The following is a 27,667-nucleotide window of genomic DNA, read 5'->3' on the forward strand; positions in this document are numbered from 1 at the left end:
ATTCAGAGCCCATGAAACTCAACATTTATATTTAATTAATACAAATTTACATGATAAACTGTTAAACTGATAAAATACTTATTTATGAAACAAATATGCCCCCATTCAAAATAACCAATGACAGGCTACTGTGTTTTTGCCTTAATGTAGAGGGTGCTAATGTCTTTGAGAAAAAAAAAAAAAAAAAAAAAAAAAAAAGTGCATACGAGCAGCAGCATTGCTAGGACAGTGTGGGACAAAAGGAGATATTTAAAAAAATGATCTAAGTCAAGGGAACATTTCCATCATGTAATTAAGATTCATGGGAGACCCTGTTAAAAAAAACAAACAAAAAACTGCAGAAGAGTTAAGGATATTGACAAAAAAAGAAGTGTCAAGAAGAATTTACCTGTCAATGTTTTATTATGAAACCTTGTTTGAAGCTCTGATACACTCACCACTTGCTCCAGAGACCCAGATAATGTCTTTTTAAAAACGCTTGATATGTTGGTCAGTGATCAACTGGATGACAGCTATGCAGCCCAACACTGAAGATAATATCAAACAAGTAAACATAACTAAAATTGCACTCAAGGCAACAACCAGGATTTGTATACATATATAAAAACATCTCCTATCATTTATCCCATCACCTATGCATGTTTGACTTTTTTCAATACCTTTTTGTCACACAAAAGCAATATAGACGGGGGTCACAGCACCACCCGTTCAAGTCCAACTTGCTTTTTTTTCCTCAAGCATGTATGATTGGCATTTCTCATATGTATACATTTCTAGCTTAATGTTGAACAACTACTGCTGCTATTTGTTAAAAAGATCTCCAATCACCCTATTTTACAACTGATATCGCCTGCTTGAACAGCAAAAAACACAAAAAAAAAGTAAAAACAGCAGTAATAAAAAAAATTATTGAAATAATTTATATCTTTGTATTCTCATGGACAATTGTGTTTAGAGATGAACCACTGGATCACTCTAAACATAGGCACATTTAAAAAAAACAAAAACAAAAAACAAACAAACATAAAAGGTAAAAAAAAAAAAAAAAAATAACCATAAAATAAAATAAAATTAAAAAATTATAAACACACCATCATTAGACCTTTGTTCTCTCCGGTCAAGAAGCAGTTAACATAAGTTATCTTGAGGAAGATGATTTAAAAAAGGGAATATCAAAAGAAAATAAGATGACAGTTAAAATTACGGCAGCAGCAGTAAATGTGAAGTTCAAAAGACTTTTTTTGTTTGTTTTTGCATACAATTGTATCCTTGCTCACATAATAGATGCTTGTAATTACTGTAAATACATTGGCAATGGGAGCATGGTTTATATGGTTAAAAGACTTGCCACTTAGCTCACAGTTACTCAATATATATAACTTTATATATCTTCAGTTTTGGCAAAGAGATGGAAATATTTTCCTCTTGTATGATTCGGAATGAAAGATGAGCGGGGGGTGGCTGGGGTCCTAAAATGACCATGATAAACTCTGGAGCAACACAGAAGTCAAGTCTCAAAAGATTCACCTTGTTTCTGCCCAAGGATGGTGAAAGAAATGTTTACCTCTTCCTCCTCCTTTCATTTGCCCCCGACACTGATTGTGGCGAGTCTGTTTTCTTTACAGTGCGTGATACACATAATGGGGGCCGGCAGGCAAGAGGGTGCAGAGCAAGTGGAGGGTTTGGAGTTGAGTAGGACTGGGATTGAGCTGCTCTTGGCTCAGACCATGGCACGGTATGGTCCCTGCATCTTGAGGAACTGGATGATGAAGGAGGGGCCTCCTGCGACAATCTGGGGTGGCAGGTGGCTGAGGGGACAGTTCTCGATGCTCATGATGGACAGCTTGCTGCAGAGGGCCAGCTCGAACGGGAGGCTGTGCAGGTTGGGGTTGTCGTTGAGGTACAGTTCCTCCAGGTTCTCCAGTGTACCTGAGGACAGACATCAGGTAGCATTAGTTAAGGCATAAACTGTAGCGAACGCTGTCATCCTGGGAAATGGCCTGAAATATACAGCCACCGGACAATGCGCCAGTCAAGAGAATAGGATTTTCTGGGAACAAGAGAGTGCCCCTCACCACTATTGATTCCCAGTTACACTAAATTTTGCTGCAATTCAATTTTGCTGATTTTAAACACAAACTTTGAAGAAGTTATTTAATACAAAATGAAATAGTAATATGTCTTAATGCCTCACAGTGGAACTTGCTCAATAATAATACTCAGGTCTGTATATACTGAGGATTCTCGCTATTGATTATTTTGCCTTTTTTTCCCCTCTTGATTTATCATTTGGTCTATGATATGAAAAAAAGAAAAGATGTGGGAAAAAATGGTCATCACAGTTCCTAAGACCCAAGGTGATGGCTCCAAATTCCTTGTTTTATCTGACAATCAGTCCAAAACTCAAAGATATTAAGTTTACCAACTTATATGACAATGAAAAGTTGCAAATTCTCACTGTTTGGTATTTTTGCTTTTTTTTTTTTTTTTTTTTTTAAAGTCTTAAATGGATAATTGGCTATTGGAATATTATGTGATTAATTTTCTGTCTATCAACTAATCATTTCAGCTTTGATATACTATATTACTGCAGCCATCATTTGTCCCACCCCTGGAAAGACATGATAAGGCTGTGTGGATGAGATCTCAAAGAAGCTAAACTACGGCACCAGCCAAGGGGAATTTTTAATGGCCCCGAGAGGATGCTACAGAGACTGCCATGGTCTTCATCCAGTCTCAGGTAGATCTCAGATTGTCGGTACGGATACAAATTTTAAAAATGAACAAATTATTAGCAATGATGTTCATACATTTTCTACTGTCAAAATAAAAATGCATAGAGATGTAGTGTTTTCTAAAGGAAACTTAAATACCTCCAAGCCAAAGGTATCAATTCTGGGCCCAGTCTGAATACTCTAAAATTACAACAACCTTTAGCTCCTTCCTCCAACCATCTTAATCTCTTTACCTCAGCAGTAACCAGCCTAGTCGGGCTGGACCAATCACTCGGAGGAAGGGTCAGAGGTGTGACATATTGTGGACTGTTAAGCTCTTAAATCCTGATGGTTAAATTTAGCTTTTAATCAGGAAACAATGTAATACTTATAATCAAAAAAAGCTTCAACTTATTTGTTTTGTTGTAAAATGAGATTTTCAAATGTGGAATTGGTCCTTGTGCCATTTGCTCAAAGACTACTTGCATGTATATAAACATGCGATGTGCAGGTCTTACACCATGTGGGAAAATTGTCTTTAAAACTACAAGGCAGTGACAGAACAGTAACAAGTAGCCTACGTCAAAAGAAGAATTATGGAAAGTAACTTTATTTTGGTGGGCCTCCTTGTCAGCCATACACAGCATGCCCTCTATATGAGAGCACTGAATACTGTACAGGACGATGTGACAAAAAAATAATAATAATTGTGTTTAGTTTAATGGTACAAGGTGTTTTAAAGTAATAATCAGTCTTGACAGAATTATGTCCCAAAAGTCAAGATTGTGGTTTCAGACAATCAGCCAAGTTGTCTGTTGTTTCTATTTCCACTCATCTCCCAGACACAGAGTCAAGTCCCCTCACAGTGAGGCGTCCCCACCACCACTCAAGGACGCTATTGTTATACTGTGTGAAGCAGCGAGTAGTAAAGTAACATTTTTCCAGCCCCGGGAATGTCACTGATATTAGTACAGTAGTTGATGTCATGAGTATTTACCAATCTCCTCAGGAAGGTGTTGCAGCAGGTTCTCCCCCAAACCCAGATGAGTCAGGTTGGTGAGGTGACCGATGCCTCTGGGTAACGTAGTTAGCTGATTATTTGTCAACACCAATTTCTAACGAGGGTGAAAACACAGGATGTTTTTGGAAGGTCTTGTTACTCAGTGATAAAAATTACAGTTTATTTACATGGAAGTAAAAGTTTGAATATTAGATAAAAATAAAAATGAAAAAAAATCAGCAATACAGGATGTGATTCATTAAAGTCTGCTGATTCACGACCCAAATTTACCAACCCCAGTTACCAAACATACAGTGGAAATAAAAATGATCTCTGTGGTTGTCAATACAATCAACTTCTTTATCAATGAGTTATATCCAGCTGCATTGTCCACTCCTTGCACAGGCTAACTGTGGACGACTATCTAATGGGTAGACAGCATGCCCAATAACTTCTTCCTTAAAGCTAAAATGGTTTGTATTTACACAGGGATAATGCTATCTATTTTATAGGTTGTTGTAATGACACTACATAAGATCTAGTATCTTTTCCCCCTGTAACCTGCAGGGGTCTGGTATCATTTAGATTATACTGATACTAATTCTGATGTTGCTTATTGATTCAGGTTCTCATTAGTTTTTGTTTGTAATTTTTGAGCTGTTATTTGAGCAAGAAAATAACCCAAAGTACATCAAAAGCAAAAAACACTTTTATTCACTGCATAATTACAGACTTGCATTGCTGTCTGCTGCAGTGTTTTTTATCATACTACAATTGGGAGTTAGTGAAATCATAATTTTTCAAATTCACTCACAGGCATCTTAGCCCTAAGCTATGAAATGAAAATGAGGCTTATCAAATGCTCTGAAAAGTAACAAGTGGGCAGTTAGAAGTAAAGGTGGCTAAAAATAATCTGAAATGTGTCCCAGTATCTCTAATAGTTGTGGTTTCCAATAGCAACACAAACAAACCAGATTCTCTAAAACAAAACTCAAAATATTCTGTAAAAACAAATAAAGAACCACAAATATAATGGAGAGAACTGCATGTCTGGAAAACTTACCTGTAAATCTTTAAGATAAGCAATTTCATTAGGTAGAGATTCCAACTTGTTTTCCTCCAAGTCGAGCTCTCGTAGCTTTCTCAAATTCCCAATACCATGTGGTAACTTCTTGAGAAGATTATTGGACAATATTAACACCTGTGAAGACAATGAAGTTTTTCATATTAAGGAATGGATCTTCAGTGAAACTTTGGCATCATGACACACAACTTTCTGAACAAGTGAAACCGTTAAAATTTCAAAAAGCCTACACGTATGCTACATTACACTGCACTTATCCACTGTGCTGCACTACTGGTATTCACGTTTAACAATAATGATCAAAAAATCTTGAGAAAAAAGTTTGTTATACTTTTCAGCCATATTTGCAGCGCTGTGTCTTCAATAAACACTTAGGTCACTGTAGTTTTGAGGAAATGGGCCTGTCCAGTAGTAATGTTTTTAAACAAACCCAAAACTTACTGTCATGAGTCAGAGTTGTTAAACAAAATCCTAGGGCTATCCATTTTTATTACATCAGTCATTAGTCTCAAGGATTCACTCACAAGACGATGGCTGTAATGTGTAGACATAATGGCTCCACTTCTATTCGTACTTATTGGTTGCCCCAAATATACAATTTATGTACTGTGACTTTCAACTCTTCAGTGAACTCACTGGATACTGCACTGGCAAGCTAAATTCCTACTATACACCATGTGTGTATGCAAGACTCACCTCCAGAGAGACTAGACCACAGACGTCCTCTGGGATCTTTGTCAGCTGATTAGTGGCCAGGTTGAGCTCGACCATGCTAGTCCATGTGCCAAAGTCCAACGGCAGAGACGTTAACTGGTTGTCCTGAGGAAGACAATGGAATACCATTATTAGCAAAATAACTGACCATGCACAGGGTCAACACAAGAACAGTGCTGTTCAAGAGGCTGAGCAGACCAGTGGACTATGCCAGCTATTTTACCTGGTGCCAGGACAAAATGTCTCCAATAGAGATTTAAATCTTAACTACATCCATTATGGACATACACCATGTAACAAGTTAAGGACATTTTAATGCCTGTCTGTACATGCCAGAGGTCAATACAAGCTTTGATGGAGGTGCTGTTTAGCTCTGAGCAATGGTTGGGACAAATATGATTCAATAGTTGTTCTCTCAATGGACTTCCACTCTACGGTGTTGAACTTACGAGGTACAATTAGCATTTAACACACACAAGGAGACGCACCAACCTGTTTGCTACATTTAAATGCGGTCTCTTATTTTCCCACAGTACTTCTCATCATGACAAAGAGATTTTCACCTAACCTAACAGCTACTTTAAAAAAAAAAAAAAAATATGTATAGCTTACCTTTTTAAAATGATAAGATGAATCATTGGACCTTGTTCTGTTTAACTGTACGATTATATCCACATTTACAGTGCCAGCTCATTTATATTAAAAATGTATCCAAGGCCACAGTAAAAAGTGCTGAAGACCAACAGGACAGTGGATTTACCACTGTAGATTTGTTTAAGATTTAAAACTTCTGTATTTCTCATGATTTCAGTTTTTGACACAGAATAGCTCAGATATGACACAAAGGTCTAGTTCAATCTCACATGATCCCATAGGTCTTTTTGTGACAGTTTCTGGGTCCTGGTTGTTGTACATGCTGGGTCACTGTCACAGTGTCTTGACTTACTGGGACACTTTAATAGAACAGAGCCACTGTTAATGTCATGGGTAACACCTGTGCTTTTCCTACTATGACAAGTGAAACTGTGTGCTGTGAAAAGACCTATTAATCACAGATTTTCATATCATGTGATGCCATGGTAACACGTGATTTTGGTGAAAATAAAAGTATATGGCAGACAATATCAAAAAGATAGTGTTTCATGATCATTTCTTCATTTTGTTGAAATTTTAAAAAGAGCCTACTGAAGAATTCATTTCACAGAGATAAACAAGCCCATGCTCATACCTTCATGTTAAGCTTGCTTAACACTTTGGCCCTGGAGAAGATACCAAAGGGAATCTTGTTGATACGGTTATGCTCCATGTTGAGGGAGTAGATGGTGGAGAACTGGGATGGTCCACCCACAGGGTACGACTGGAAGCAGTTCCTCGCCAGTGTTAGACTTGTCAGGTTGACCAAACTTGAAAGCAGGCCCTGGTCAAGTACAGAAACAAAGACATGACAGAGACCATTTGATTAGGACAGGACTCTGTCACTATAGACTGTGACTTTACCACATCATTCATTAGTAGCCCTCAGACATACACAGGAATTTAAGTGGATAAGCTATATGCATGGTAAACAACGATTTTTCAAGATAACCGCAAAGAGTTTCTGCGCAGTCCTTGGGGTGAAATATCTTGCCGACTGTGATTCTGGTGTAAACATTTGTGGCTCAGACGCATACATTTTAGAGCACATGTATAGCCGGGTTGAGGTTGGAAGATGAATTTGATGTTTGCCATTTTGTTTTTCAGTTGTCAGTAGCATTGCAGAAAACAACTGATGCTAGTTTAATAGAAAGTAAGTCTGAAAATAATTATTATTTCCATTATACGGTATTAGTCTGCATTTATATTTGAGACTAAATTCCAAGTTCTACTTACCTCTGGCAACACTGAAATGTTGTTGTTTTCAAGGTTTAGCTCCTCTAGTTCTCGACATTTGGATAATGATCTGGGGATGGCTGACAATCTATTATATCTCAGACCTAAGCGATTTATGCTGGCGAGATTGCCTGAAACAACACCAAAAAAATGTATTAAGTTTTTCTCCCATGTAACATTTAGAAAAATCTATCTGGAGTTATACTGGTAAATAAAGCAAAAACATACACTATACATTAACAAAGACACAATACTTTGCTTTTGAGTCCTAAAATATACTTAAGTTACCTATAGTCTCTGGGAGGTCCAAGAGCTCATTGTGCTGCAAGTCGAGGTTGGTTATCTGTGTGCAATTCCCAATCTCCTTCGGTAGGTGTTCCAACTGGTTATGGGCAACATCCAGGGTAATAAGGTTGCACAGCTCCCCTGCAGAGAGATGTACACAAAATTCAGATATTTAGTTTATTCAAGATGAAGGTGCTTTCAATTACCCACCCTCAGCACTAAATCCGCCAACTAATTTTTCTCATCCCCTATTCACAGAATCAGGATATTGACTTGTATGTAGCCAACGCCAAATCTGTCTTGGTGGTATATGTGCATAGCTTGACACAACTTACCAAGTTTTACAACCAGAACTCTCTTTTACAGTACAATTATACAGTGCACAAGATACTATGGCCAGCTGGATTCAGGGCTCAGCATAGTATGAGAATGTTGACCTTATGAGCACAAGATGACCTATACTCTGGATGGAAATTAACATTAATGAAATGACATAAACCCCAGTGGTAGCCCACTACCTCCAACAGTAACTTGTAGCCACTAGCCAGAAAGGTTTGCTTCTTACCATAACTAAATTTGAGGAATTTGTCACTGTCTTTACACATTAGTTTTACTTACCTATCTCTGCGGGCAGCTGTTTAATCTTGTTTTCGCGGATGCTGAGCATAGTGAGCTTGGATAGGTTTCGGATGTCCTTCTCTACTGATGTGATACGGTTGAAGCGCAGGTACAGCGTGGTCAGAGATGTCAGTCGGTACACGACAGCCGGTATCTCTCTCAGCTTGTTGTGCCGGAGGTCGAGCATTCGAAGCTTCTTAAGGGAGTCCAGGGAGTCGGGCAAACTGGTCAGAGAGTTCTCGCTCAGGGCCAAAGTGACCAGGCCTGATAGGCAACCCACCTCAGCTGGCAGGCTCTGCAACTTGTTGCTGTATAAGTAGAGTTCAGCCAGCTGCGTCAACTCCTTAATAGAGGCGGGCAGCATGTGAATGGAACGTTTAGATAGGTCCAGTCTCATTGAGTTCTCCTCCCGGCACTTGTTAAGTTCTTTGATCACCTCGGCATTACTGGACTTCTTGCGTGTACCTGGTGCCGGGTTTGGCCGTTTTATCGTATTGTCAACAGAGAAGGCAACACCCGGTGTGGTGCTGCTGGTGTCCTTCTTTCCTTCTTTGGCATCTTTCCCTTTGGTCTTCGCTTCCTTGCCACCATCTTTGACCAAGCCGGCCAGAGCCTTGGCCTCCTTTTCCCTTTCTTTCCCCGCTGGACCACCTTTGGGGTCCTTTTCTTTCGAATCTTTTTCTTTGCCTAAAGTACTACTCATGTCGACGTTACCGGGTGTCCTGCAGAGTTGCTCATGGGAGTCTCTCTTGTCAGGTTACTTATTTGGGAAAAAAGGGACACAGGCAGCCAAGGAGGCTTTTAAAGAAAACATCTCTGTGCAGGTCCACACATTTATGATTATCCTTGAAATAAAGGCCTTCTGATCCAAAGGTTTTTTTTTTTGATACTTTTGATACTTTGTTCCTTTGTTAAAATCCCATGGGAAAAAAAATCCTTTGAAGTAGCTGGATTGTGGCATCCATGGGCCACATGCTTAAGTGTTTGAACTGCATACAATCCCAGGACCTTCGGATAGAAGTTCTTTCAGGCTGCAAAGGTCATCAAGATTTTTTTAATCCCTCGAAGATTTGCTGTTGGGGGGGGGGGAATTTCGTTCACATTTACAATTTCATTTTCACACTTTATAAACATTCTCAGCATTTTGAATTTCAACAGTTGAGTGATCCGCCTGAAAAAGTTTCTGATCTTTTCTTGTTCTCCCTTTTTTGTTTGCTTTGGTGGGGGGCATTCAAATACTCCCCACTTTGCCCTATTAAAAAACACGGCACTGCACAGTGAGAATGACAAGTGCGTGAACTCAAACAGAAGTAAGCCATGTCAGATACTTAACACTGATGACATGCGGCAGAAAGCAAAGTATGCATGAACACATGGTTGGCAATTTCCTCGATTCGCGTCTGTTTCAGCAACATTTTGCAGGAAAACCGCACCTCTACAAAATTGCTGTTCATTGAAAAATTAGTTTTTTTATGCTGGAAAGAAAGAGCCTGAAAAAGAGACAATCCAAGCCTTCCCATCCCTGCAAATTCCCACTGACACTCTCTCAAAACATATTATGCATAATACATAGGATATATACAAAATACTACCAGTATATTTAAATTAACTGTTTGAACTAATTTTAAGGAGGGCCTACTGGGGGGTAAATGTGCAATGTAAGCTGCATGTCTGTAGTAAAAATATGATAAAGAAGGAGCCTTAACAACAATATTCTTCCTTATATATTGAGACAGAAAAAAAACACATCAACAGGTTTGGTGGGTTGTTAGTACGATGATATATGTGGTACAGAGTGCGCCAGTCCACACAAATCTGTTGAAATGTACTAAGCATAGCCTCACACCAACTTACTCCTACTAAACAAACACGGCCCAGCGGGTGTTGACATTACTATAAGCCTACAGCCCCACCTAAACATGCATTCAGCTATTTAGCCACCCCCTAATAAAGTCTGTAATGTTAAAAAAAAAAAAAAAAAAAAAAAATCACACTGAATATTTACTTCTCAAACGCAGCCAGATGAAACACACAACCCTTTGGATCTTTACATGACAAACTGAGCCAGAATGTCTCTGGCGGCCTGTCTCTGTTTAGTCTCTGTTGCTGTTGTAGCTCGGTGACTGTGTAAAGCTCTCCAACACTAGTACAAGCTAAGCTGTGGCAAAAGGAGAGGCAGGTTTGGCTCAGGATCAGAGCTAAGTGAAAAGGTTAGGACTGCTGAGAGTAATCTTTAGAAGTGGCCTTCAAAGCACGAAGTCCCCACAACAACAGGTCATGTGACCTTTTGGGTAAAAGAGATGTTGGGTCAATAGCAGCACCTCTTACATGATAGAAGGCCTGACTGTGTTCTGTAAATAAAAAAAGGTATCCACTGCTCTTTCCTGTCATAAATAATGAGATGAACATCTAACACTGGCTGTAATTGGCATACCTGTATGTAAAATAATTATTAACATAAAATGAGAATAGCCAGGCCAGCCCAATTGCTGGGGCCATCTAAACTAAACCATGCAAGAAACTTCCTTTTATGGTTGTACTGTCTATGTCGCTGCCCTGGTACACCATCTGTTTATAACAAACTGAATGTAAACATTATCTGTATAGATTTATCTCTGTATTTGAAGAAGAATGTTTTTCTCTGAAACCTAATGAAAGACCAAATGAAACCAGAAGAAAAGTTTAGGATCCAACAAAGCAAGTTCCTTTCCTAGTTAATTTTTAGTATTTGTAATGTCATTTTAATTATCATATTAATACTGAAATTTTTATTAAAATATAAAAAACTTAGAAGCTCATGGAAGGACTATTTGTCATTGTTTGTCCAGGTTATGAAAACAAAATATTAACCACACCAAAGTGGATGTGTTCTTAGCTGTATCTTTCAAATGAATGCAGTGGGTTGTACAAAACAGCTCAGTGGTTTAATATTCAGGTGAACAAAGCAGCTCCGACTTCACAAGAACGTAAGAAAGTAAAAAAGCTGTGGGTAACAACTATGGTAAAAAAAACCACAGAACCAGGGGTTCATGAGATTCAGTAACTTTTCCATGGCTGACCAGCTTAAAGTGCCCACTTGTTGTTGATGAATGTAATGACTGGATTGCATCAGCAGTCTGAGCAAAAGAGAAGGGATATGCAGAGAGAATAACCCATTAGTTGTGCACAAAACGGTGGAATCATTTTGTGGCCATAAAATAAATATCTTTTGATCAGAAAACTGCACTATTGACGCACGCTCTGTGTCTGTTTATTACCCCTCTATTGGACTTCACAACTGTCTACCATACAGGCATGGAGGAATTATTTTAAAGATGTCATTGTGGTGTATGTTGGCCGAAGCTATGGGATAATGTTAAATCAACAGGCAAGTGATCCAGTTGTGAAAAAACATGCATGCATTTTGTGAATTCCATTGAGTTAGGACTACTCATTTAGTAGATGTATATTATGAAGCTCAACTCTTATACAGCTTTGAAGCAAATCTAATGAATGTCCATCAACGCTAACAGCACCACCGTAAAGTGCTACTACACACTTGAACTTCATGGAAATGCAGCCCATATAGAAACTAATGAAGTTTCCATGAATGACATCTTGAATCCATCTGACAATGCCTGTGCATTTAGGCCTAAGCAGAACTGTCTAATGTTCTCCAGCTTTTGTTTATCCATGACAATGCATTTTGGATCAAATTAGAAAAGCATCAACGTCAGCTAATTAGAGAATACTTTAGGCACGTGTGTAAAGCAAATGTAATACAGTGAAGTGCTGTGATATGAGCAGATAAACTACAGATTCAGATTCAGGAAATGTCTAAAATTCATCTCCTATGCTGCTGCTTGACAGTACGCTACTGCTCAAGCAAAAGAATCAACAAATCAGGAATAATCTGGACCTGTCAGTTTAATTGGGTACCCGTGTGGCGTTAATTTTTGAGGCAAAATAGCAAAACATAGGTGAGGTGGCAGCTATCAGCTACAGCTGCTGCACAGCACTCCGCGGGACGCCGCTAGCCTGATGGCTACGTGAGCCAATGACAAATCCTTGGAAACATATTGCCGACAAAACGGTACCAGATCGGAAAGTCAAGTCGCCTTTCGAGATGAATCAATTTTCATAATATGAACACCTGAGGAAAACATACTAGGAGGGGTGATACTGTACGATCACTGGTGTGACAGTAATAGCCTACCTTGACACGAACAGTCATAATGCTATACGTTACGGCTTGACTGTTAACCCATCAACAACTAGCTAATAGTCGTTAGCCAACTCACGTAGGCTGAAAATGTCTAATGTTAGCCAAGCTAGCCTTGAAACTGACTGGGAGAAAATACCTATAATGTCTATCTCTAGCGACCAATCCTCAAAAAGAGAAAAACATGCTGGCTAAGCCTGCTAAAAGGACTGACAACAAGGCAGGAAATAAGAGCAGCTAAGCTAAACGTCAACAGCAAAGCAAACGTCAGTTATGCCAGACTGCTAACTTGCTAACGTCAGCTAGCGGACAAGTTAGCCCACCAGCTAACTGCATTTTAGCGAGCGATCAAACGAGAAGAGTTACATGACGGTCGGGATGAAACAATAAAATGAACCGCTATTATCGTGCATATCATACGGTGCAAAGGGTGTGAAGATTTCCCCTGACACATTTACTCACACCCAGCGTTTAGCGTTATCTCAAGCACAGCTAACTGTGCGTGTAGGCCAAGGCAGAGCTGCTGTCGGACGCGGACCGACCCGTCCGCCGTGAGTACGATTGAGAGGGGAAACCTCTGCTACAAGCCAGCTGAGCGCAATCAGGCAGCAGACACCGGAGGAACACAGCCGGGGGAGCGCACTTTGTATCTCAGCAGAGGGGCACACAAGGCGCCGACTAACTGAAACACAGTATCTAAGCGCTCTCCCCGAACTGAATATTAGCCGAGGAAAAAAAGAAAACACACTGAAAAACAGCGGCCATTCCGAAGCTGAACAAAAGAGTGCGTTCGTACTCGCCACTGCAAAATGACACTTTAGCCCTACACACGCCGTAACAAGAGACTGACGAGTGTATTATCTCTGGAGTGACGCGATGCCGTGCTCTGTGTGTGTGAGTGTGTGTGAGGGTATGTGTGTGTGTGAGGAGGGGGGGGTAAAACGTCCACTGTTAATGTGATAATATAACTGTTTTACCTTCAGAGGTGTGACTCCGCCATCCTTGCTGCTTCCTCCTCTTTTCCTACACTGCTGCTTTGCTCCCCTCCCTCCCCTGACACCAAACTGCGTCATTCGCACGCCTAACCACTGTTATCACGAGACTTTGAAGCGTTCAGATATTCCTGGAGATTATAATATATAATATATGTGTATGTGTATGTGTATATATATATATATATATATATATATATATATGTTTATATGTATATATATGTTTATATATATATGTATATATATGTTTATATATATATATATATATATATATATATATATATGTTTATTTATATATATATATATATATATATATATATATATATATATATATATATATATATATATATATATATATATATGTATGTATATATATGTGTGTGTGTGTGTGTGTGTGTGTGTGTATGTATATATATATGTATATATATGTGTGTGTGTGTGTATCACACACACATAGACAAATATTACAAATTAAGAGTGGAAAAAACAGATTAGTCATAATTTTGACTTGTGTTGTTCTGCAGATGTCAGTAAAGCATCGCGCCTGTGAGGTAAAGCGAAAAAGAAGGTCACGTGATTCTCGCGGACGCTTCGGACTGACGAACGCTGTACTCTCTGCCTGGTGCTAAAGGTGGGTTGGATTGAATTTTACAACCGATGCTTTGGATTTAACATAATCACACACGATAGTGAAAACATATCGCAGTGTATTAACAGAAATAGCGACTTTATCTGACCGTTAGTTCGCTAAAAGAAAGATGCGGTTACTTTAACTGGGCCTATGTAGCTAGCCGATGTTGCGTCTTTTACGTGCTTAACCTGGCTAGCGTTAGTTGGATCTAGCTATCATATGATATATTTAATCCTAGTCTAAAGTCAGTCCAACAAGGTTAATGGTAATATATTCGGACATTAAATAAGTAACGTTAACGCTACATAAAAAACATCCTGAGGTCGATTAGAATAAAAACGCGAACATTAAACATATTGCAGCAGCAGCATGCATACATTTCACAAATACAACACGGAATTAACTGATGCTAAATTGTTTTCTTTCAGGGTGATCTGGTGTTTTTTTGAGGTGTATCGTCTTACTTAAGTTACTGATGTCACGTGACTCCAAATCATACTTTAATGGAAGATCTTCTCTGTAACTTGAACCTCGCTCGTATTATCGCTCTGCATGTAAATACGCTGAAGTTTCAACTAAACTTGTGCCGCAGATCCTGCTTAAATGCATTCTCTATCAATTTGCCTCTTACTTGTGACGAATTCACGAGCCCGGTCACCACTCATTATCATCAATTGACATTATTTGTTAGCAGCAGGTTTCTTCACGGTCCCACAGTGTCGCTGTTTTGAATATTTGGGTTTTCCTCTGCATTTGCTTAAGTATACTGTCCTTACTACTTCTTTTTTTCATGAATCTCCGCAGGATAAAATTATGCTAAATTTAATAAAGTAATATGTTTACCTTTCAGCGGGCACTCGGGAAACACAATGCCAGAAGTCAAGTCAATTTTCAGAGAAGTTCTGCCTAAACAAGGTTTGTACCACAGCAATTAGCTCTCTGGACAGCAGTAGTTACAAACAAAAGGCTGTTTGTGGAGCCCAATACAACATGTGAACTGTTCAGAAATCTGCAAAAGCCTGCAAAATCAGTCAGTGGGTGCTCTGTGCTGTGTATTCCCCCTTTACAGTATCTTTTATTGTCGCAGTATAGACAGTTATATAATTGGGGTTAGTACCATAACTGGATGACAATGGATGTCTAGTGTTAAAAGTGTAATGGCTTTACATGTGTACAAGCTTTTCAGGAGCAGGACATTAGATGTGTAAAATTTCCAGATGTTTCATACGGGGTGACTTTTCGGTAAAAACTGACCACCAGTGCAACATAAATTAAAAATATTGGCAAGTAATGGGCCACGACCAAGAACATACAGATGGAACCGTGGGGGCTTCTGTGGCTTGCAGGTCTGGCAGTGGTGTTCTCACAGTTGTAGTAGTTATTAGAAGTTCAATAGTAGGCAGAACATTTCTCACCGCTAATGTGCTAGAGGTTTTTGTGTAAAACTAGCAACAATACAGCCAAGTCTTTACTTATATCTTTGTGGTTAAACCAAGATTAGTGAGATGTTTATTTTTTATTTATTTATTTTTTTGGCATCTACAGGGCAGCATTCCATGGAAGATGTCCCTACCATGGTTCTGTGTAAGCCAAAGCTGCTCCCACTCAAATCAGTCACCCTAGAGAAACTGGAGAAGATGCAGATGGAGGCTCAAAAGGCTGTGAAACAGCAGGAACTAGCAATGAAGGAGCAGTCGCAGTAGACACCCGATGGAGGGTTTGCAACGGTCGAAGCAGCCAGACTGGCAGAAAATTCCTTTCGATGGATGGCACAAACGCAGTCTTTTCAAGCTCTAATAGATTTAAGTGTTTTTATGGAGTGTGACATGTTACGTGAAGACCTTGACGGTTGGCTACATAGAGCAGCAGAGTTAAGGAAGTGGCGAGAGTACTCAGCTAAGCTTAACCACTACTCAGCTCATCTTCCTGTTCATGAATCATCATCAAATGATCTATTGCATGTTATCAATAAGGATTAAGTCTATTGCTTGCCAGTTTTTACTTTACAGACATAATTTGTATTATTGCACCTGTAATTTGGCCTCAATTCATAAAACAAAATTTAAGTTAACTGCCTCTTTGTTGAGTGAGCGTAGGGTTGAGCAATTCATGTGTCACAGCCAAGAGTTTAGTTGCAATGGCGTTGGATGTAAAAACTGTCTTTGATTATTTAATAGCTATTTAATGAAAAAACAAAGAAAATAAACACTCTAAACACCATTTTGTGAAGTTATCCGACTGGTATTTGTTTTTTGAATTGTACTCATGCCTAGATACATTCAGTAATGAGATCTTTGTGTGATTTAAAGGGTTAAAAAAAAAAAAAAAAAAAAGACAAGCACAGCATAGAAACAGCAGCTAGTTAGGGAGCCAGTATTGCATTGAACCAACATGGTCCCCTTTATTTATTTTTTTAAACCCCTTTATAAAGCTCTCCACAAACCAGTCATCTATGTACAAACACTGCTTTCTAGAAAACACAAAAAGGAGTGGCAGTGAAATCAAGAAAATACTGTACAAAACAACATGGAATGACTGACACTGAGAGGTGTGGCACTTTAAGGGTTAGCTTATGTAAATGTTTACATTGAAACACCTTGGAGAAAGTGATCTTCAGTCTCAATCAAAAGTGCAGTTTTTTAGCCCATCTCAATTTAAGAAATGTACATTCTTTTGACTGCTAGAAGGGAAAAAAATTGTACCCGACTATCTTGAAAAATATGCAAGTAAAAAAGTAGCTTTATCCTCTTCCTCTTCTTCTCTGGCACATAAAAAAAAGGACTTCTCAGTAGCTTTCAAGTTTGACAACACCACCGTCTCCCTCGCTGACAAATCTCTTCCGGCCCCTGACGAGAGACAGACCTCATTACCAAAAAACGATACCATCCCCCCCGAAAAAAAAAAAACGAAAAAAAAAACAAGGACACACATCTCCCTTCAGAGATGAATGTAAGGTGTGTATCTGAGAAAACCAGTGCACTTACCGACAGGGACAAATATCTCTTAATTTTACATCAATTATTCCCATACTGAGGCTCTTATCAACAAATTGCTCCAGGATGAAGTATGCACGAGGGACATCAATGTTGATTTCAGCAATGTCCATATAAACTCTTTCATAGCCCTATGAAAGAAAAAAAAGACACTGCATATAAAGCACCGTCTCATAAGGCTAGCAAACAAATAAGCTTGTTCTTGGTGATATACTTCTATGCATTACATGATCTAAACACCAGATGGCACCTTACCCTTCTCAGTTGGTCAACAGTGATGATGGAGGACAGAGAGAGAGACTTGAGTAGCTGCAGAACCATTTTGAATGTTTTCTCTCCTTTGGACTCCAACACCATCACTATTGCCTGAGGAAAGTAGCAGCAATATTGACAGCCTTTTATTAGTTCTCAAAAATCTTTGCTAGTAGCCACTAGAAGCAAATACTGCAGTACAAAACAAATAGTTGATTTATCCACAGATTTTAGTTCAGACTACATGGCACAAGAGGTGATTACTCCTCAATGAGGATTTAAAAAAAAAAAGTAAGATAAACTAACATAAGATGTTTCAGATGATGATGATGGGCTGGCTCGAAAACATTTTGCAATATTTCACCTTAAACATTGTTTAGGTAGAGAAACATTTCTCTCCCTCTTCTTTGGCCTCCTGCACATCTGCTTTTGTTGCTAATGTCAAGTGTAGCCCAGTATTTACCTCATAAACAAACTCATGGTGGAAATGGGGGACCTCCAGATCTCTCAGGCATCTCTCAGCCTCCTTACTGTCTCCAGATAGGATGTACTCCTTCAGCAGCAGGTTCATCTGGGAGGGCAGAAACAGGTAATGACACTGATTAGACTTTGGTATTTTTTTTTTCTTACAGCTACAAAGAGTTGTAAAGCAATGACAATCAGTCATAATTGTACAGAATTCTTGGACTTGAAATCCCCCTTTCAAAAAGCAGTAAACCAGACAGGCACATAAATACAGTAAAAACATGTATTAAATCAGTTAAAGCTTTATAACAGAAAAGAGTAACAATTCAGAAAAAAATAGTAGATTTTGGTTAAGAAAAAATAATAAAAGGATACTAACAGAGGATATTACGACTACTGCTCACAAAGACCTGGCCTGCTACCGGCGTCTTCTCAAGTCTGAGCTACATTATGTAATTTACCTCTTTGATGAGCTGTGTGACAGGTCTCTGCCCCCCCCCTGTCCCCCACTGGCTGTCAATGCGAAGCCCACCCATACTCATCTTCAGCAGCACTGCTGCCCGATCCAGTGCCGCCCTTGAAGACCAAAAAAAAAAAAAACAGGCAAGGTTTGTGGTATAAACTTGTCACACTGCAACATTAACCGTCATCCCCACATTCCTTACATTAATTACTGTCCCCTCTCCCCCACCTGCAGGTGATCACACTGCTTCTGCTCTAACGTGCAAAAAAAAAATGTGTGTTACACGTTTTTTTTTTTTTGTGTGTGACACACACAGGACCCTTTACATACAGTATAGTTGCTTATCATACTCGAGTAATTTTTGTTTACTTCACTTTTTTATTTCTTGAAAGGCACTTTGGGTGTCTTGACTCCTATACGTGATCCAGTAACAGATGTTGATTCTGTTTTCTTAATATATTCACTTTAATACATTTCCGGTGAAAAATACATTTCCAAAAACAGGGAAAGTAGAATGAGGGGATTTCTTACTAAAATACTAACTATTCACTTGTCTTGTCTAACTCAGACTTTTCAAGGGTTATCTTAGATAACATAAACAGATAATCTTTGGAATACAGATTTACACAGAATGAGGGCTGTGGATATTGTTCCCCATCACTTACATTCAACATGCACTAGGATGGGATTGCTTAATTGCAAGTACAAACAGGAAGAATAATCATAGCAAGAAAAGCCTGTTTAAATGTTCAAATGGGCACCTGACTATTGGTATAAGACAGACTTGAAAAACATTTTTAGCTATATTTAATGATACAAAAGCTATATATGCAAGAAAGCTTCTGCATATTATTATTGACGGAATCCCCTCTTATCTTTAGCAGTCATAATCTCTTGCACGCACTTTAAACCCGGATGTAATCTCTGAAGATTTTCATGATAACACCATGAAACAGGAAACTGTACTCACAAGCAGCTGAGCTCTGCCAACAATCACATACCTCGTGTATTCACAGTCAACTCTGCCTTTGTAACCCTCGATATAGCCCTTGGACAATATTTGGTCGCTAACAGCGCGTGCAATAAATCGGCCCACCAACTGTAAGGGAAGCACAAAAGAGGGAAAAATGTAAACAACCAAAAAACAAATTACACAGCACCACGTTATGCTGCTGTGCAGAGTTTGACAGAAACTTGATTCACCTGGGTTCTCCTCAGACCTATTATTCAGTCTACTAAATCAGAGGGGAGGGTTGGTCCGGAGTCAAAATGTCATAAACCTTATGTTCATGCATGACTGACATCCAAAACAGCTCCTTCATATATAAGGGCATCTGAAGTATGCACTGAGGAATTCATATCTGTGGATGTTTAGAATGACAGTGTCATATTTATGGGGCATGTTATTTTCTTGCTTTCCTTTTATTTTTTAAATCTGGCAATTTGTGTATGTTTTTTGTATTAAGATAAATGAAAATCAGATTTAACACAATCCATGATTCTTTTTCCTTTACATCGAGGAACAGCATCCCCATCGAGCAGGAAACAGAATAAGGGTTTGATCAGAAAACATTAAATTTAAACTGGTTACCACTTCTTTAAAAACAGTCCAAGTATATTTTTAAGTGAAATATTGTAACTGAATGTTTAACATTTGCTGTAAAAATGAAGTGAATTAAAAAAAAAAAAAAAAAAAAAAAACCTGCAAAACTGCTGTTATACATTAATAAGTCACAATTGTGAAATTCTTTTCAGTTAGGGGCCCCACAAAAACACTGACATGACAGGCGACTGACAGTGGCCTTAGGGGCACGCGTGTGTTTTTGTTTGTTTACAGTGGTGTGACGCATGATTTAGAGAAACGAAAGAGCTGGCTTTGCTCTTCTGGCCTCCACAGAGCCTGTGCTCATCACTGACCATTGTTTCTGTACAGACAACAGGCAGCTCCGTCTCATCTGATCTGTGGCTGTGGCGAGACTGGCAGGCATATGAGGAGAGAGAGGAGCGTGTGTGTGTGTGTGTGTGTGTGTGCGAAACAGAGAAAGAGAGAGTGAAAGGGTGGAGGGAAGTAGGTGGGGCCAGGGCAGAGGTGTAACGCCCCTTTAAACCCACAGAAAACAGTGAGAGTGAGACAGAAATGACAAGTGAGACCAAATGAGACAGTGAAAGGAGGGGTGCGGGGGGAGGATGACCAACAACCCTTTGAGCGTTCTTCGCTGAGCTTGCATTTTATGAGCACAGACAGACAATGGCCAGAGATCTCATGTCTGTGCAGACTGAAAAGGAAAGAGCTCAGATACACACACCACACACTAGCTGTCTCTAACACACCAGCACATCAAACCACAGCATTGTTCCCCTGTGCTCCCCAACAAACTGTAAAAACTCAGACATACCACCTCAAACACAAACTATTCTGAAGAGTCTTTTGTGTTTACTGTAACAGGACTGTCAGATTTGAGCCGAGCTTCCGCAGATCAGTTTGTCTCAATGTTCTAGATGGTAACAAAAACACAGAACATAAATGAGAAACATTATAGGACACGGGTTTACTGCTGCTCCGGGAGCTTGCTTTATTGCTTGCTTTAAATATGAAAATGAGTTTACCAGACCAACTGACCCATATTCTCGAACAAACCTGAGTGAACTCACTTCACTCAGTATCATTGTTTGGATTTTTGAAGTAAACACCCGTCCTGAATTCACAACAATTTAAGGTAATTTTAAGATTTATATTCAGCACTGTAACACACACACACACACACACACGCATATTTAACAAGCTGCTAACTGAGCAACAGGTGTACATACACTTATTTCCACTCACCTGTGGTGCTCCGGGTGTGTCCAGGACCAGGTCGGGCAGCTCTCGGAGGAGTTTGTCGAATGAGTTTTCCATGTCGCTGCGGGACAGAACAGGCCCACATAAGTCAGCCAGCAGCCTGGAGGTGAGCTCCCGGTGGCTGGCTCTGGCCTCCAGGGCCAGCGACACAGCCAGTGAGGGCACCTCACTCCGCATGGGCCCCAGGTTCAGTTCTGCAAGCAGCTCCTGGATACGCAGAGAGGCGTTAACTTCTGGCATGGGTTTAAGTCTTCATGCAAGTTGACGGTCTTTCAATGATTATTACTTTTTTACAACTCTTTGTAATAAATAAATAAAAACTTGTAGAGAATTGTGTGTAAATGTGTTATTCTGTGACACATAAGCACGTGTACGGACAGGCCGTTTCCTGAATGATGTTGGGGCACTTACTGCTACTTCATTTGTGTCGCCGTGTTCAAAGTACTCTTGCACTATGGGGGTGACCGTCTTCTCAAAGTCCCTCTCATCCAGCGGGGGGACCACAGTCTCATACACACAGTTTTCCTGTCAAAACATAACCACACTCTAGGTCTAGTGTTTGCCATACTACATCAATAAGAAATATTAATTTAATCCACTGCATTGTCAAATAAACGAAAATTTGATAATATGATGCAATGTAGTACAGCGATGTCACAATCTGCACCTTCAAAGATTACCATACAGCATCAACAAAATCTTTAAAATTAAACATAAGCTCCATATAAGAAATGTTTATTGCAGGCCTGTGCCTTCGATTTTAAAAAGTGATTTTATAAGTGATCATGCTATTCAAGACACTCAACGCTGCAGTCATTACCTGAGTTCCGTCATAGTTGGGGTCTTTCTCGTCTACCTCCTCCGGCCCATAAACTTCACCGGATCGGCCCCAGACACCTTTGCCTCCAGCTCCACCTGCAGACAAAGGTCAGTGACAACGTTAGACATGATATCGGACGACGTCACAATCGATCATGTTAAAGCAATATGGCAGTGTCCTTCTCAAAACATTTACTGGCCCACATATCTGGGTTACCTGAAACATGAGTTGTTCTTTCAAAAAACGCTTTGAATTCTGTTTAATAGTTCCGTGTATTGTGAACTTTTCGTGGTTACTAAGAAAAGAAAGTGAAGTAGCAGCTTTTGTGAGCATGAGGGGATCTTCACATGATGTCCCTTAAATATCACCCCTGAAAGCCTTTTCAAAGCAAACACAGTAAGCAGGTGGGGGTGTTGAGGGTTATAGAGCATGATATCATGTATCAAAATGCTGAGACACACAAACAGAAAGATGGTGCTGATCTATACCAGGGAAACATCTTGCATCTCATCAAGTGTTTTTTGTAACACCCTTTAGATTAAAAAGCTTTCAATTGATTTCCTCCTTATGAGTGACTTTGGCTAAAATGCCCAACTGGCCGCTAAAAAAAAAAAAATGAGGAAAGGAAGGAAATAAAAGAAAAGTCAAGAAAAGTGAGATGCATTTTGACAAAAGGTCAATCTGCAGGGTTTAACGTTCCACTGAGTGTGCCGGCAGGTGCTCAGTGTTTTACTAAGAACCACACAGTAGATAGCAATAGATTTCAACTGGCGATGCTCCATTTTTGTATAAAATATCTGTACATACACCCCCCTGCCCCAACAGAAGAGACTTCCTTCCTTCTTTCAAACAGGAAAACTCTCAGCTATAGTGTATAACACGAGTTAGACTTTAGTAACATTATTGTAACAACTATAAGTAAGCTTCCTAATGTTCTATGGATCATTATCTTTGTGTGTGATCTCTACCAATTCCCGTGCAAGATTTTTTTAACCCAAGGACCCAAACATGCTGTGATATAATCCCTCTATTTGTTAGACAAACAAACATCTGCTAGGTCTGGGGCCAGCACCAACAGATTGCAGACAGTTTAAGAACCCCGATACCAAAGCAGCTTTTGTTACGTGCTTTAAAACCTCCATTAGTCCCACCCAGTATGTCACTTATAAAATGCCACTATATTTAGCGCAGCCTACACTGGTTGTGAGAACCCTTCCTACTTCGGCGTTAAAACCTGGTGTACGCTAGTTTGTGCTCACCACAGAGTCCTCACATCCACTGTATTTGTCTTCCAAAACTGCTAAGCATGAACTTTTAATGCAGGAGAGCTCACAGCTCATATTACAGGGCACCACTGGCATGGCAGTTCTGTTATGTAACCTGAAAAAAACGGAGAGACGCGATGCAGAGAGAAACTACACTTATTCCAGTTTTATTGCCCATGAGAGGAGGAAAGTGACTAAACTGTTCTGCAATCTGCAGGGATACGTAGGTAGGCACTGTATGCTTACATCACTGAATGAAGACCAGCACTGAGAGACAGCTGAGATGAGTAGATCTTCTGATCCACTGATTTGTTTCTGAAGTTTTTGTTGTCGTGTACAAAAGACAGTTGGGGGCACGGAGAAGGCGGGTCAGAGGAGCTATCTTTGGCTTGATACATAAATTGGATGAGAACTCACAATAAGCCATTATACCCCCTTTAGCTGAATGCTGTTATCCATGGTGTCAAACACAATAACAAAGTATGTATCTACAGCTATCACTGTGCCCTGGCATACAAAATCGTTTAATTTCAGCAAAACAGGGATAGATGATAAATCAAACTCAAACACAGGATAAACAAATCATCCATAAATCATTTGAAACTAACACTACCTTACTTCAACCTATTAACTTAATAACTACTTACACTGTATATCTCTGTAGTCTAGAAGGTGGAAAATTTAGGGCACATCCTACCCGTTGATAGATTATCACTTACAAAACAAAGTTCAGTTACATACGATTATTTAATCTCAAATGGAAATTTCCAGAAAAGCTGGCCTGAGCAGATGGCAAGAAAAGAAAAGAGTGCTTTTAGATGGGTGTGAGCTGCTCAAGATCATCTAGCCATTTGTTTACCCCCTAATTGGTTTATGGCTCCAAGATGGAAAGCCACCAGGTGATGACAACTGTAGGTCACACGGCCATGAAGGCTTCTTCCCTTTGAAGCACTGGGCACTGAAGCACCAGCGGCTCGTTGATTAACTTTTACTCGCCCGTGGTAACAACCACAAGCAAAAGGGTATCCTTTGAAAATCAAGAGAAACTGACACATTTGACCTAATTGGTATCACAGTGTTACATGATAGCACAAAATGATCCCACTGTTAACTGAACTGACTCAAAATGTTAAGTCTTCTTACCTTTCTTTGGCAGGCCTCTGCCCTTGCCCAGTCGGGACTTTCTGTCCAGCAGCTTGCTCTTGGGGCTGGTGGGTGCCGCAGAGGTTCCCCTCACCACATCACCGTTATCGCTGAGGGAGTCCCCCCTGCCAGAGTCCCTGGAAGAGTTCTTTCTCAGCCTCCGCTTGGCCTTTGCCTTGAGACGTGCCTCATGGATACTGTTGCTTGTCAAAGACAGCCAGTTGCCATTGATCTCATTGCTGATGTTTTTGTTGCAGATAACCGGCCTGCCATTGTCCTCGTCTCCAGATACAAAGGAGTCACTCAGGTCCTCAGCCTCTGTTGGATTACAAGCCAAAAATGGCAGAGAGTTTATGTTTAAGCTGACAGACAATGAGTAAGCAGCTTTTATGTGCAGAACAGATCAGGGAGACTGTAGCTGATACCTACATTTATGCTTGTTTATACTTACGTGGGCCATATGCAAATACAGTTAACTCTAGAAAAGACAGTTTGTGTCAGACTTAACTAGACTTCATTCAATTTCTATCTGCAGTCACCCACTAAATGTAGGACGAGCAGCATAAATCTATGCCAAACTCAACATCAGTAAACCTGCAGGCGGTACAAGAAAGTAAGTAATGAACCGCCTCCACATGACAACGTCCTAGTGCCCCACTTCGGATGCAGCTGATGGAGCATTTAAATATTTGTGACTGGCTCACTTACCAACAGGGTTTGCGTTCAGCCAGGCCTCGCAGTCAGTTGCCATGTTTTACAGTAGAAAAAAAAAAGAGATTTTGCAGCAGGAAAGCGTGCAAAAAAAAAAGGAGTTTCAAAAGATACCTGCAATATTGAAGCAGAATGAGAAATTAAATGAGCAGACGTGCGTAGATAACATGCTCAGACATGTTGCAACGCAACAGCTTCCCCTCCCCCTATTCATTCAAAGTCCCACTGTTGATAAACAATGGCTGACGCTGCGTTAGCTTCAATGTTCACTGTCAAAGGAGAGACCTGCGTCAAAAGACCCGACTCCAGGGCATCTAACTGCACATATAACACCGTTACTACTTCTGTACTAAATCAAAATCTGCACTTTGCAGTTTGTTTGGCAGTTCTTATACAGTACTGACTCGCCTTTTATCTGCGGTGGAGACCCAAACGTCAGTGAAAAACAAAAATCAAACCGCACAGAGTAGGCGAGCTCGGTGTACACCTTCAAGCTACATCGATAATATCCTTAAATCCCTAACGACACTGTCATATAAAACATGCATTTCTATCTCCCTTGCTCTGTCGATTGAACAACTCGACAAAAAAAAAAAAAATCACTGACCGTCTGCTGAGTCCAAGCTTGTAACTCCGACACGAACACTGCTTTTGTTTTATCTACCCAGCAACGCAGGCACGTAGGCCTGTGTTTTCCTCCTCTGATTGGCTGGAGGGAGGGGGGTTTTTAAAAACAAGGAACCAATGAAAATGCAACACGGGATTTTCTTCTCGCATGTTCTCTGGGGTCTGTGTTGGTTATGAAGGGCTGCCCCCTATCGTTGTGATTGTAGGACTGCACTCTGTGTTGTGGGAGATTGCTCTCTATGACATCGGCCACAACATACTGGTTAATGCATGATGATGATGATGATGATGATGATGATGACCACTATTATTAATTGTCAAATATGTATAATCTGTTGTTCTGGCCAAAGCACGTTAACCATCCTGAACAGTTAGTTCACTTAAGAATATAATGCTTTGTTAACATACCGTGTGACTAAACAGACTAAATTAATGGCAGTGGACATTTTTGATACGGACAATAAGTTGGGCAGGATCAATGTTAACTCTCCATCCAAACAAAAACTCCCAAACTGAGTTTCACATGTTTTCATGCCCACAGATTTAGTTTTTGCAGCCAGATATGGTTTATACCTCAACACTCGGTGAAGCTCTTTTACCACAGTCCCATTCAAAGTCTTATTCTAACCTGTTATAAGCTATATAGAAAATGGATGGTGTACTGTACCCTGTCTGTGGGGTTGTTCATGACCGTATCACCATTTTACCGCATTGCATAAACATCATGTTGGACTGCACACACTGATCACTTGAGAACTTGAGAACAAAATACCTTCTGAAACCAGTTCCAGGCCCTACGACATGATTTGTATTCGTTGAAATATTGATGAGGCAGCTCAGATATTTGAAACGTTTATTTGAGAATTTTTCCATCAAAAAATCATATCAAAGGTTCATCAAAGAAAACAACACTATCACTGATGTCACAGGATCAGTATTCACAGTATATAAAAACAGTCTGGCTTGATAATCCTTCTGAAACAAATCACTGTAACATGAAACACTGCATGTTTAACTCTGATAATTCAAAAACATGGTCCAGTTTAAAGTTTTCAATATGTAAGGTATTGCAAGTCGGCAAATATGACTGAGATTGTCTTATGAATCCAATCCAACATAAAACTTAAAAAAATTAAAAATCCTTTGTATCATTATTAGTCCAAATGATGTACAGTTTTACCTGACAGATAATGTGGTGCACAAACAGGCACAGGATGGAAATAAAAAACTGCAAGAGCCTTTAAAGCCCCAGATATAAATAAAAATGTAAATGTTGTGTACTGTGCTATACATTGACATGTGTTCAACAAATACAACAAACCTGAGAATCTGCCCCAGCTTTTTAACTGAGCAAAAACATTCCTTGACGCATATTTCAAGTCATTTTGCAGCTGTACATGTATCATTGTTGCTAGCGCAATGTACAGACCAAATTAAAAACAAGGTTATCTCATGAGTATAATCGATTTAAACTCAGAAAACTGACTAAAAATGGACTAACATAAGACCATACTAAATAAGTTTTTCTTCTCACTAATTAGACATCATTGCAAAATACATTTACATTCCAAAAAATAACAAATAATTCACACACAACCCCATAAAATAAACTGTAAGAAAACTGAGAAACCGAAAAACAACAGCAAAAAAAGTCAATTAAATATTTTTGCCTCACTATACATTACACTTTAGGTATATACAAAATTGGGGCATCTAGGGCTGGGATTGTCAATGCCATTCTAGACGTCCAACCCCCCCCCCGTAAAAATGTCAAAACTCCTGCAATTCTCCACATCCTCTAGCTTCCATGTGTCACATTAATCCTTGCTGTAGTTGACCATAGCCTGGAACCAACAGCACACGTCAAAGGGCAAGGTCAAGCTGACGTCACTGCGCAGCTGAGGGTTCAGAAAGTGCGTCCGACAGACTTTCCTCTGCCAGCTGAGAAAGATATTTCTGGGAGCAAGTGGGAGAAAAG

At 39.7% G+C, this 27,667-nt stretch overlaps 3 protein-coding genes and 1 long non-coding RNA gene across 5 annotated transcripts in view; 1 reads left to right on the forward strand and 3 right to left on the reverse strand.

The window, feature by feature from the left end:
* Positions 1–210: 210 nt before the first annotated feature.
* shoc2 (SHOC2 leucine rich repeat scaffold protein) lies at positions 211–13,565 on the reverse strand. 2 transcript variants are annotated; one of them, XM_040145881.1, is made up of 9 exons: positions 13,463–13,565; positions 8,285–9,357; positions 7,670–7,807; positions 7,382–7,512; positions 6,741–6,929; positions 5,495–5,617; positions 4,778–4,915; positions 3,712–3,829; positions 211–1,929 (listed from the first exon to the last, which is right to left on the reverse strand). In XM_040145881.1, exons 2-9 carry the CDS (start codon positions 8,985–8,987, stop codon positions 1,721–1,723), a joined length of 1,749 nt encoding a protein of 582 aa, XP_040001815.1. In that variant the 5' UTR covers positions 8,988–9,357; positions 13,463–13,565; the 3' UTR covers positions 211–1,720. The 2 variants fall into 2 exon arrangements, with proteins under 2 accessions (XP_040001815.1, XP_040001816.1); XM_040145882.1 differs by lacking the exon at positions 13,463–13,565 and adding an exon at positions 12,950–13,202.
* Positions 13,025–14,972, forward strand: LOC120800079. The gene is made up of 3 exons (XR_005708933.1): positions 13,025–13,269; positions 14,002–14,108; positions 14,959–14,972. It is a non-coding gene; the product is annotated as an uncharacterized LOC120800079 (long non-coding RNA).
* Positions 14,973–16,470: 1,498 nt separating this feature from the next.
* pdcd4b (programmed cell death 4b) lies at positions 16,471–25,757 on the reverse strand. Its single transcript, XM_040145883.1, has 12 exons — positions 25,670–25,757; positions 25,060–25,176; positions 24,352–24,669; positions 21,944–22,038; positions 21,535–21,648; positions 21,109–21,330; positions 19,283–19,380; positions 18,280–18,394; positions 17,817–17,924; positions 17,357–17,467; positions 17,093–17,232; positions 16,471–16,954 (listed from the first exon to the last, which is right to left on the reverse strand). The coding sequence occupies exons 2-12, from the start codon at positions 25,100–25,102 to the stop codon at positions 16,894–16,896; spliced, it is 1,425 nt and encodes a 474-aa protein (XP_040001817.1). The 5' UTR covers positions 25,103–25,176; positions 25,670–25,757; the 3' UTR covers positions 16,471–16,893.
* Positions 25,758–26,545: 788 nt separating this feature from the next.
* The window catches only part of rbm20 (RNA binding motif protein 20), a 50,801-nt gene continuing 49,679 nt past the window's right edge, over positions 26,546–27,667 (reverse strand). The window contains 1 exon segment of the mRNA XM_040147007.1: positions 26,546–27,645. Within this exon segment, the coding sequence (XP_040002941.1) occupies positions 27,577–27,645 (69 nt within the window). The 3' untranslated portion in view covers positions 26,546–27,576.

This window comes from Xiphias gladius, chromosome 15 (assembly GCF_016859285.1).
Source record: "Xiphias gladius isolate SHS-SW01 ecotype Sanya breed wild chromosome 15, ASM1685928v1, whole genome shotgun sequence".
Classification (NCBI taxonomy): Eukaryota; Metazoa; Chordata; class Actinopteri; order Istiophoriformes; family Xiphiidae; genus Xiphias; species Xiphias gladius.